Source organism: Protopterus annectens, chromosome 15.part0 (assembly GCF_019279795.1).
Source record: "Protopterus annectens isolate FY-2018-M chromosome 15.part0, PAN1.0, whole genome shotgun sequence".
Taxonomy (NCBI): Eukaryota; Metazoa; Chordata; order Ceratodontiformes; family Protopteridae; genus Protopterus; species Protopterus annectens.
The window spans coordinates 201,585,176-201,597,620 of NC_056749.1; the positions used below are offsets into that span (position 1 = coordinate 201,585,176).

Below are 12,445 nucleotides of genomic sequence, written 5' to 3' on the forward strand. Positions count from 1 at the left end.
TACAAAGTAGTCGTTAGGCAAAATAGTAATCTTGATTATAAGCCAAAAAGGTGTACAGACATATGCTGTCCAAAACCAATAGTTGTTTGTATGTAATACTAACCATAGCTAAAATAAAACCATGATTCCAGTCCTAGTACCAACTTGGTTCAAAACACTCCGTGTACCAACTAGTTATATAAAGTTGCATAAGACAATTACAGTGATTCCAATAGTTCCCCTTAAATGTAGAAATTGAAAAACATACAACATTTAAAGTTAATGTCCCCCTACTCGATAGAAGGGTCCCAGGTCCTGGTCCTGCAATGACCACAAATAGTTATCGTCCTTTAGTCGTATCAAGAGTACATGCATATAAAAGTACAAAAGCACTGAAGTTCTACAGTATTTCACATGAACCCAACAAATTTCTTAGGCCTTATTAGTATCTTACAACCTCACTCACCCTAGAACATAACAGGTGTAATAAAAAAACACCTTCCGTAAATAAAGGCCTAAAGAAATGAACTGTGTGAAGAATCAGTTGTTGTTCAAATACACGTTTGATACATCCCTAGGTTGCGAAACATACAGATATAAAAATATACCCAAACTATCGAGGCATTAAATTGCTTCAAAACCAAGTATCAATTAAACACTCGACACACTATCAGATATCACAAATGAATCAGCGGCAGTATTGCCAGTTAACAAAATGTAATAAACACAAAATTGTCCATATCATATTTGTCCCTGTTGGTTGTACGGACCCCATAGGTTCATGATAGAAAAAACGCCTCCAAAACGCTTCCAAAAAACGTCGCTGTTTCTCAAATGAGAAAATTCAGTGTGTTCCGATCATCAGTCACAATCCCATAAATGCCCAAAAAAAGTCCCACACATAAAGGCTTATATTTTGTATGAAATAACAACACAACAGTTAAATATTCCCAAACGCCCCAAAATGTCAGTTCTTTGAATTGTTATCCTCACCCACGACAAACGGACATATCAAAAGTACATCCAAATGAAAGGAAGTCTAGAACTCAGCCGTCGATGTGGCCGTAATCAAAACAAAAAGCCCAACGATAACGCTAAGCTCATTAGCTCTGATGCTGATGTTCCAAAAGTTACTCACACTTGCGGATTAACCGCCGAGATAAGGCTGAACCAATATGGCGCTCGCCAAAACCGACAGCTGTGCCTAGCTCCTTCAGGCAGACTTGTACCCACATAAATGAACAGGACTAAATGTCTACTGCCAGCCCACTGTTGAAAACAAACATGTGAGCCTATAGAAGCAGATATACACAAAAAATTGCCACCAAAAATCATCAGCCAGAAACAGGCTGAAAAACGACTCCACTGCTCGGTCCCCCAGCACAGAATGAAGACACAGAGCAAACCAAGTCCTATGCACGAGGGAATGCAAACTTCACCATTGTTGGTCATAGTTATATACTTTGGATATGTCGTTTACTCAATTTGCTTAACTGCAAACCCACACACACACACACACACACAACCCCCTTTTTTTGATATAGCGTGTCTGAGCCATTTCAATTTAAGTACTTGATATATAATACCCTTGGTGCTTTTGACGAATATATGTTCAATATCCAGTGCCAGTGGCTATTAAAGTACAGAATAAAAAGATAAATATGAATATGATTATATGGCTAGACAGATATGCTATATTATACCAACAACATGTCAGATTATATGTATGCATTTATTTGGGGTTGCTATCTTCTCTGCTCAGGACTGACTATTATTATATATGTTACTCTCTGTATATTTGTATGACAAAAACATTAAGTTTTTAAAAAATATGTTTCAATTTCATGAATATTCATGAGCTCAATTTTTCATTGGCTCTTGCTATGTATTTAAATGGAGGACTAAAAGGAACTTGACTATACTGTTTTACACTGAAGAAGGCTGTTTGCCGAAACTAGTCTGTTATTCAAGTATATAAGTATTAAATAAATATATTGAACTCCGTGCTGCCTTGCTGGTCTATTTGGTGCTTTCTACTTGGTTTGGACCGTGCATTCCCTCGTGCATAGGACTTGGTTTGCTCTGTAAATCCCAAATGGGGCATTGTACTTGTAATTAGATGGGCCACATAGGATTTCCTAACTACTTTGGCAATATGATTGTCATCTACCTGGGTCCCCAGATCTCTTATTACCTCTTTTGCATTAGGGGGGCTGCCACCTATGTGGTAATTCGTGTGTTTTGCTTTTCCCAAATGGGATGACTATGCATTTTTTGGCATTTAGCTTGAGGCCATGACTTTGACACCAGGTGTCCATCTCAGTAAGGCACTTTTGGAGGATGTCCGTGTCAGCCGGAGAGTCAATTATGGCTCCCAGTTTGCAGTCATCGGCGAACTTGGTTAGCCACAGTCCTCCTGTGTTTGCCTGTACTTCTGAGAAGTATATGCCAAACAGTAGGGGTCCCAGGACAGAGCCTTGCGGGACACCACTTGTGACTGGCTTAGAGTCAGACCTGGAGCCTGCTATTCTTACCGTGCGAGTTCGGTCTGTAAGCCAGTTGGCAACCCATCTCGTGACGTAGGGTTTTATGTTAACACTGGGGAGTTTTTCTGTAATACCCAAGTGGGGAATGGTGTTGAAAGCCTTAGCAAGGTCAAGGTAGGCTGTGTGAACCACCTTTCCCTTGTCTATGGCCTTGGTGCTGTCTCGAAGTCAACCGGGTTTAGTAGGCATGATCTGCCCATAAAGCCGAACTGGGTCGGGTCAAGTGTTTGGAGGTTCCCAATGTCTTTGTTAGAGTCCCACGATGATGCGCTCCACAGCCTTGCAGACCAGGCTAGTCAGGGTTATGGGGCGATAGTTACCAGGGACAATTGCGGCCCCTCCTTTGTGGAGAGGAATAACCGTTGCTGTGTGCCATTCTATGGGCATGCAGCCTGTGGAGAGGCCGAGGTTGAACAGCGTGTTTAGGTAGGGGGTTAGTTCGTTCTGTAGTTCATGCAAGCAGCAGCCTGGGACACCATCTGGTCCCACTGACACTGTTTTTGGCTTTTGAAGGGGCTGTTTTCACCTGTGCATCTGTGATTTTTGGGACACTACACTTTTCCGGTATTGTTGTGGGCCCTTTTGGAGGTGAGTGATGTTTGCACTGAATCTGCCAGGATGTTGGCAATATCAGTAGGTTCAGTATATTTTGTGCTATTTTGCACTAGTTCAGTGCATATCTGCGAGTTGCCACTTAGATTCTTAACATAGCTAAAGAAGGCTTTGTGGTCATCTTTTGAATCCTTGGCTATGTTTCGTTTGAAGTTAGCCTTGGATGATTTCTTGAGGGACCTGGTCATCTTTTGAATCCTTGGCTATGTTTCGTTTGAAGTTAGCCTTGGATGATTTCTTGAGCGACCTTAGTTTCTTATGGATACTGATCAGGGATGTCTTTCTTTCTTGGGATTTGCTTTTTTTCTCAACTAGTTTCCTCCCTCTATTGTATAGCCCGTTTACTGTAGGGGTCCACCAAACTGGTTTCCTTCTCTTGGAGGAGTGAGTCTTGGTTTTGCTAGGGATGGCACGATCCATGCATCCTTGTAGGTGCTCAGAGTGCATTTGTAAAGGTTTCTGCATCTTCGGCAGCGTTATCCTTTAGCGTGGCAAATTATATATACCATCTCAGTGGGGAAAAATCGGTAAATTCACAAATCTCCTCTATATCATGATGTCCACACACATGCTGAAATTTTCATAAAATTGAACATATTGGTCTAGGCCACATTAAGATAGTTTCCGAAAAGCTGTCCTGACAAACCCACAATTGCATACACAAATTTATAAGGTTTACTAGCATATCGCAGAATTGCACATAATCGAATATAAATTACTTAAACACATGTACTTAATGTTGAAAAGCCTTGTCTTATTATTTTGAACAAATTTTAATGAACAGACTCACTCGAGTACGAGAACTTGACATTATGACTATACTACGACTATGGTTTTTATGACTGCACACCTGGTGGTTTTGGGCTTTGAGAGTATTTCGCAATAAAATGAAAATACGAAAAAAAAGTGAATGCCTGCCGTCATGCTATGTCACTTTTTTTTTTTTTTAAACATTTATCCGGTTCTGAACTTTAAAATAGAGCAAGAAACATTTGATTTATTTTTTTATGCCCTCTAATTCATTCAAATGAAGGTAAACCATAATTAAACATACACACACACACATTATATATATATATATATATATATATATATATATATATATATATATATATATATATATATATACATACACACACACACACACACATACACACACATACACACACAGAGACGTAAACATTACGTACACACTTGTATATTACCTTTGCAAAGCATGCTCTGAGTCAACCTGTTTAAAGCTTTGTTCAGAGAGCACGTAACTACTGAAATGCAAGAAAATTCCAAAACATCTGGAAAGCAGAATAAATGGCCTAGCTTTACATAATTTATCTCCACCTACAGGTGTGTTTAACTAGAAAAGTCTGCTCAAATATCTCCTTGTGTAAAAGCAAAATTAGTAACATGTCCCCAAGTCTTATTTAATTTGTTTTTAATCCAGCAAAAGTAATAACTCCTATTCTGCAATTAAAAAGAGCAACTCTAAGTACCTACTGTAACACAAGCATTTCAGCAAGCAAGCAATGCAAGTAGGACACAAAGCTACCGCACTGTAATCCACAGTCTAGTCCATCAGCTCTCTACATGGGAATATAAGCATCAACTGATGTTTCTTAATGATGGGTACTGGACACAGTAGGGAAAAAGGATTAAATCCTAATCTTCATAATTTTAATCTGTATTACAGGAAATCAGGCAGTTGGCAAATATTTGTTCCAGTTACTATACTTTCTCTGCAACTAACTGGCTAAACCACTCCCCTTAGGAGTTTTAGTTTGAATAAAAGATAAGAGTTATTTTTCTGTCATCAGTAAAATGGATATACATCATCTTTGGGAAACCCTGGCAAACTTTCTATTAAATTCTGGAAACTTTGTGGCCAACACAATACAATTAACTTCCACAGAATGCAATAATAATGACATGGCATTAGTACATGACGCCTGGCAACGTTTGTTTTATGGCACACAAATTACTCATGTAGCAGCTACTTAGGATATACTGTCTGGGATAACAGTATAACATTGCTGCAATGTATTTAATTTACAGGAGGTTCCTGTCTTCTTGTTTATTACTGTAATTGTACGATGTGTTAATTGGATTAGCAGTAAACAGGATTTTCATAAACACCAACCTTTGCAGGAGAGTCTGCTTACACCTTTGTAAGACTATGTAATCTAAGTGTTAAAATACTGACAATATTTGAGTGCAGTAAAACCCAAGCAATCACAAATATCTTGACAGTTCATAAAAAGGCTACATTGTCCACTACTAGTTTGCTATACCTACACCAAGTTTAAGCACAGTATGTAGAACCCAGCCAGACAAGCAACACCTCTGGATATGCACAGTCATAAAAAGGCTGAGTAAATGAACCACTACGTTAGCGCAAACCAGTTCATGAGGTCTGTGCAGGTGTGTAAGCAACATTCTTCACATGAAGCAAACTCTTCACTGAGCCCAATCCATAGACGTTCTCTAAATGGAACAGGAAAAAAAAAAAAAAAAAAAACTTGTTTTTCCAGTTATCCAAGACAAACTGGAAGGCAGAGAGTTCATGTTTTTTCCCCTAAGCAGTCACTTCTGAGAGACTTTGCACCTTTTTTGGTTAACTCAAAACTAATGGTGACAGAAATCAAAAACTAACTTCCTTATTGCAACCCGTTAGTAATACATGACTGACCAATGCCCCACATTTTTCACTCTCCTACCAGTGATTACAGATGAGAACTCTGACAACCCACCAACTCTTTGGAACATCCCTTACTGGTAAGCAAAAGCAGCCCTGGCCCCAAAGTGTATTAGGATGAAACCCTGACTAAGACTCAAGTAATCCATGTTCAGCTAATGGCAGGGGTACTGGACAGGCCAGGCAAGGGAGGATGAGTGTGAACTCAGGTCAGCTCACCCATCTCTGAGTGGGGATGAGGTGGATGGGACTTAGGAAGCCTTGCCCACCACACTTCTGGAAGAAGCCAGGTCAGGCTCCAACTGAGTAAAGTACGTGCCGACTCGCAACAAAGTGAGAAAGCACATCATGTCCAGCCCAGCAACTGCAAGTGTCACCCTCTTACAGGAGGGGTTAAGCAGAAGTGGAAAGCTTCATGGAATGGGTGAAACAGCCTGCTCCTCAACACCAAACTTGGGTGTTCAAAGGAAGACTAGGTTGACCCCCCCCCAAAACAAGAACAAATGTGCTAAAAGGCTCTTATCCAATTAAGGAATGCTGGGCTCTTGCCTCTGAAAGAACAAACAAGCTGATGAGCACAGCTGTAGGAGCCACCAGTTAAGAGCCTACTGAACACCCAAAAAGAGCTAGAAAAAACAAAATTACCTTGCACAGGTTTTGTTGGCACATCCAAGATATCGGTATCTCACCTGTATTGAATGCCTACAATATTAATGCCTGCGAATGATGTCAGAAGCCTTAACTTGTCATTAAAGAAACTATCTTAAGGAAGAGAAAATTAAGAATATTGTTTCAGTCAGTGATTTCAACATACAGGTTTTGCACAGAACAGCATGGGTAAAGTTTTCAGTCTCATGACACACTGCCTTTGCAATCAGAATTATAACAGCAAAAAGGAAAATGAAGATGGGAAGTGCTGACCAAATGGGCACTGAAAGATAGCATCCCTGTGGAAGCTTAGGTTGCAGCAAGCCCTTAGAACACTATGGTTAAAAGAAACTGAGGCTACAGGTTCAAGTGTGGCTAAGAGGACACTATACTTGTCAGAATGGACCAAGACAGATTATCTGGAGGCCAGAGCACTGATAAAATGCAATCTGGAAGCCAAAAGGAGACCCTTTTAAAGTGCTCCACAGTCGAACTAATCAAGACAACCTTGACACCTTTGCAAGGGGGGTCCTAGGGTCAAAGGATGCTTCTTAATCAAGTAACTGTTCTTGTCATCTTAAGACGGAAATGGGGGTTACCTACAGTGAGCAGTTTTTGAAGAAACTAAATTCTTGGCTTTAATTTCAGAGAGAAAAAACATTATGCCTAGTCCTGCACATCAGAAACTTACACATCTTCCCAACTATTTACATTACATAAATATCAAACTAAGAGAAAGACTGCTCTACGCTGCCAGTCATGGCAAGGACAAACCCCTTGAAATCTGCCCTTTTCACCAGTCCGTGAATGCAGTGCGGTCACATTACAGGGGGTTTTAGTAGTGCACTGGGCCAGACCCCTGTAGAATCACTGTTTAGAGGGATGCATTTCTGATCAAACTTGACTTCATCTGTCAGCAGTCAATTATTGGCCCTTGATTCCAGGCATGCTTGGAAGGAAAATCTGATAAACCTCTGCAGCTGTACAAATTTGATGGCAATTATCTTGGGTATGTCAATTTTCAGTTGCATACAGTACACATGTATTTAACAATGAGCAGACTGTCAATAGCTTTAAATATATACAGAAATGTTACTATACTAAGGCCAGTATAGTTTACATTTATTGTAGATTAAATTACTTTTTTACTAGCATGTGGTGGTATCCCACTGTTCAAGGCCAAAATCATGCCACTGTTTCAACACTTCTGAACAAATGTTATTGGGACAAGTCCTTTCAGTGACTTGGCACATAGGTATAGTATACTCACGCACTGGTGGAGTCAGCTCTTCACAAGAGTGTCCATTATATATTTCTTTCTATAGCAAGTACAAGTCAAGCAAACTACCGCTGCTAAGCTGCACAATGAATTTTAAAAGGCTGCAGGTATATGTTTATTCATTTTTTTTATTATTGTAAACTAATTCAATTAGTAACTCCACCAGAGCAAGGCTCATAACGTGCTAGTCTTTCAACTAAAGCCAACACAAAGTGGTCAAATATGTTAACTCAAATTTGCAAGCAAAGACATTCAAACCAAAAGGATATATATTCCCAATTCAGAGCTTATGCTGTGATAAAGACCAGATGAGCAAGAAATAAGTATTACCTGTCATCATGTTCATAGATGTTTAGTCCAAGAGCATCCACACCCAAGTACAGCTCAGAACCTTTCTTGTTTTTTATGTTGAAGTAATTCACTCCATACATTTCCAGATCTTGAGAAATCTTCAGGTACTCCATCATGGCATCTTCTCTGTTGCATTTTACAAAAGACAAAAAAGTATTTTATTAACTAAGCTTTCAAATGCACCAAGAAAAAGCAGATTTCAAATTTTTGGCCAAAGATAATAACTAGGGCATGGGCGGCTCCAGCTGTTTCACTCTTAGTGGCAAAAATGCAGACATTATCTAGTCCCAATTCAATGCTAGCTTTAGTATTAACATTTTCACATATCCTAACTGCTCACACTAAAGCAGAATATTTCAAGTAGAATTTATAATCAGAAGGGTGACAAAAGAGCTATTAACATTGAATTACAGCCTGTAGCAGAACAGTACAAAATGACAGAACTGCTTGGAAAGCCATCAGTTTTGCAGCTGTATACTTCACATGATTCCAAACAGACTTTCAAATTGTCTTTTAATAGCCACTCACTATATCCACTTCCAGTTCCTTGCCCTAAACCACAAAGCATCCTGCCAGTCTACACTCATACTTCCAAATACTTACTACATTGTCCCAGTGGTCACTTAAATTTTATCATAGTCTGGCCTCTACTGGTCTTTGGTCTGGTTAGGTATTGAGGATCAGTGGTTTCTGGGAAGTAATTTGTTTGTGCTCATGGTTAAAGGAACATTCCTCCTAAATTCCAAATTTCTTTTCAAAATAACGTTCCTTGCAGTCCAACACTAAACATGTCACAAAGGTTTACAGGATGGTACTAGGCTATCGGTCCTAGGGCCTATACAAGCCTAGCCTTAACAATTCCCTAGCTATTTTTTCCCACAATATTTACTTCCCTGGACCCAGTCTAGCAGGGCGACTGACGGGATCCCGGGGTGAATTTTCCATCTCCCATCCAATCGTCAAGTTTCCTTTTGAAGTGGGTCAACGAGGCGAAGAGCATCGGTGAATTATTCCAGTTGTTTTACATTTGACCTTACTTCCACTTGTCTGTCTTTCTTGCATTTGTCTCAACTGTTCCATCACAAAGGCTACCAAGAATGAACAATTAAGATTAGATCATTCAAACTACAGAGCTACTTACAAAACAAGGTCTCAAACAAATGGCATTTAAAAGTGCTGTACGAGAAAGAGAATGTCAGCATCACATCATAGACTGCGTATCCCGGAGTCTGCACAAAAGCAAGGCTTTCAAGCTTAGTTATTTTCAGATGCAAATGAAGAAAACTCAGTTTATTTTGCCAGAACCCTTTTCAGCAGAACCCCGGGAGAAAAGCTCCATAAATAATACAATACAAATATAAGCTAAATATACAAAGTTTTAAAACTTAAACATGATAATTCTAGACCACCTACACTTTCACATTAAGGTCAGAAGAAAAGGAACAGAAATGAATAACAAATGTTTTAAGCAAATGAAAGAGGTTATTACAGACAGAGGAACAGGGAAGTGTAGGGATGATTGAGGCTGAATGATGGGAGGAGTAGGACATAGGAAAATGAAGAGATGAATTGGAGGCAGGGAGAGATGAAAAGGATTCTGGTAAAGAAAGGAACAAACATGACAAAGGAAGTAGAGGTAGGTGGAACAGGAGAAATGGTAGAATGTGGAGGGAAAGAGGTAAGTTAGATGGATGAAATCAGGGAGGATGAGAGCAATGGCAGATCCATTGTTGTTTGAAATACTCTTATGGCCAACTTGAATTGTTTGGGATACTTCAGATTTTGAGAGGGAGTTTGTTCCAGGCTATAGAAAGATGGTAGCTGTATATGTTTTGACCCAATTTAGATTTGGGTTTGTAAATGTGTAATACATCAAGGGATGAACTCCTGAGATTTCTTGTTGGAGAGTATTGAGAGATGAGGGAAGTCAGGGCTGAACAGGCTGGCTGATGCAAAATTGAGTGTATGGTTTGGAACTGAGAGGAAGGAAGAGTAAACTAAATTTAGCTACAATATTAAAAATTGTGAATCCAACAAATTATCTCAGCCCAAGTAACAGAATAACAGGAGTCAACTTTCTCATATTTAAGCACTAAACTACAGTTGTTCCCTTTGAAAAGAACAATTAAATTTGGCTACAATTTCAAGCCAGCTATTCAAACGTTCCTTAAATTGCTGCATCACAGATGGTCACCAATGAAAATCAAAGGAAGAAAAGCGATTAAAAATGCAGAATGATGCCAACAGTCAAAAGTAAGCAGTTAATTCTGCTGTGAGCTGATGACAGAACCACAGTAAATGATACGCTTCACAGGATTTCTCTGTCCCTCTAATATGACATCAGGAAGACAAAGGCATTGACTGTCAAACAAAATCATGCTACCCATGGCAGCCCCCTTTCAGGGGATTTAATAAATTAGAAGTCACTTACTGTGATCACAGATGCATTAGCAATGCAGAAAAGCTAGATATGCTGAAAAACGCACTGTTTTGGTGCAATTCTCTGAGTTCATGATTCAAACATCCTAAACCACTTCCTGCCCACCTCCAGACGAGTAAGCAAGCTACTTCACATTCTAACCCAACTCACCAGGGTAACTTTCTATCTCCTAAGCAGCTTACACCAGTCTAACACTAGTATCGATAACTACAGCTTTATAACTAAAAGAAGAAAAAAAAAAAAAACATTTTAAGCTTTTTTCCACATTTATATAAAATGACCATGAAGCCCAGATTTTCAGTTCTGGCACAGGCAGACTTCATAGATACCCACAGCTTCAATCACAGGTAGAATGCCATGTTAACTGCAGATGTGACATGGATAACAAATGCCTGATGTATTTGACATTTGTTTACCAGAAAGTCCAAATAACCAGGAAAATGCACATTTTCAGCGCAGGCTATACAGAAAAGCTCCACAATCTTTCAAAAATCAATTATAGTTATTTTAAATCACAAAATAGGTTACACTACAAGACACAGTAGTGAAAAATATGTTCCGATGAGAAAACCACAGAATAGGTCTCTTAGTAGAGCGCAATGAAAAATAACATGAGCTGGAAAAAAACTCATATTTGTGAAATACATTAGTATGTGATAAGTGAAACCTGAGAATTCTAATAAGATGTAGAAAAAGAGATTGGAGATTACATGATTAAGTGGCAGTGAGGGGAAACAGTTGTGTGTTATGACAGATGTGTTTACATTATGTTTACAGAAGGAAGAAAGATGGAGAGAATAGGAAATTAGTGCAGGGTAGGGTGTCTTCAGGCAGCTTAGGTGAGCAGGGAGGAAACAAAGCAGTAGAGGAGGGGGTCTGCACAGAGAAAACGGATGTTAAGGTAGTGGGAAACACAAATGAAAGCAGTGAAGGGTTGTGAGGTGCAACTTAAGGTGAAGGGAGTGAAGTACAGCAAGTTCAGCCAGGATTGGCACAGGAGCAGGTCCATGATTTTATAAAGTATTCTTTTAGGGCATTTATAAGTAGAGTAGGTTAGAAACATCTCCCGGCTAGAAGTACGGAGTTCCATTCTTTTTTTTTTTTTTTTTTTTTTTGCCAAGTGGTATGAGCATAGGCTTTGTCCAAGGGATTTATTTTATTTACGGTGAGAAGCTGTTTGTCTTCCTCTCTATCCATCTGTATCTATATTTACATCTCTATCTATATATCCCTCATCTATACTTTTACATAGATGTGCATATATTTTGTGCGTTGATTAAAGGGGTAAAAGATGGGCAGACTAAGTGTGTGCATACTTTTCTGTATTGCTATAACGTGAATGTAGGAGAGGTGAAGGGGTAATTCCAGACAGTTAAGGGTATGCAGAACTTTGCAATGATGGGTAAAGGAGGATGAATTAGTATAAAACTTTGCAGTTTTGTCGCAACAGCTTTCACGTTCATTTTTGTGGATGATTGTAAATTGGTTAGAAATGTGTTCCACAGAGTAGGGAGGGCAAAGGATAAGCTTTGGCTGGTGTATTTTTGTGAATGTGCTTAAAATGTTTTTCTGTACAGCATGCTTAGTTTTTGATGGCTTTTCTTGGTACTGCTTTGGACAAACTAATTTAACTTCAGTGCCATTTGCTGAAATGACTTTGAAAGCTGCTTTTTTAGGGGTGTGAGTTTTTGCGGTAGAGAGGAGGATTTTTTTTGGGGGGGGTTGAGTAAGTTGTGCTCTTATAAGCCATGTTTCAATGGCGATGACGGTTTGAGTGACTTTTGGAGGTGAGTTGTAGTGTTTAAGAACAGATGACAGTAGAATCGGCTGTATACTGAATCAAGGTGCCCTCTTAAGACAACAAATGTAGGTTACTGATAAAAATTCTTAAGAGCAGAGGG

At 39.2% G+C, this 12,445-nt stretch overlaps 1 protein-coding gene across 1 annotated transcript in view; it reads right to left on the reverse strand.

Moving 5' to 3' along the window:
• Window positions 1-12,445, reverse strand: part of MSN (moesin) — a 580,418-nt gene that overhangs the window by 231,282 nt on the left and 336,691 nt on the right. Inside the window, exon 6 of the mRNA XM_044057701.1 lies at window positions 8,084-8,230. Within this exon, the coding sequence (XP_043913636.1) occupies window positions 8,084-8,230 (147 nt within the window). The remainder of the gene's footprint in view (window positions 1-8,083; window positions 8,231-12,445) is intronic.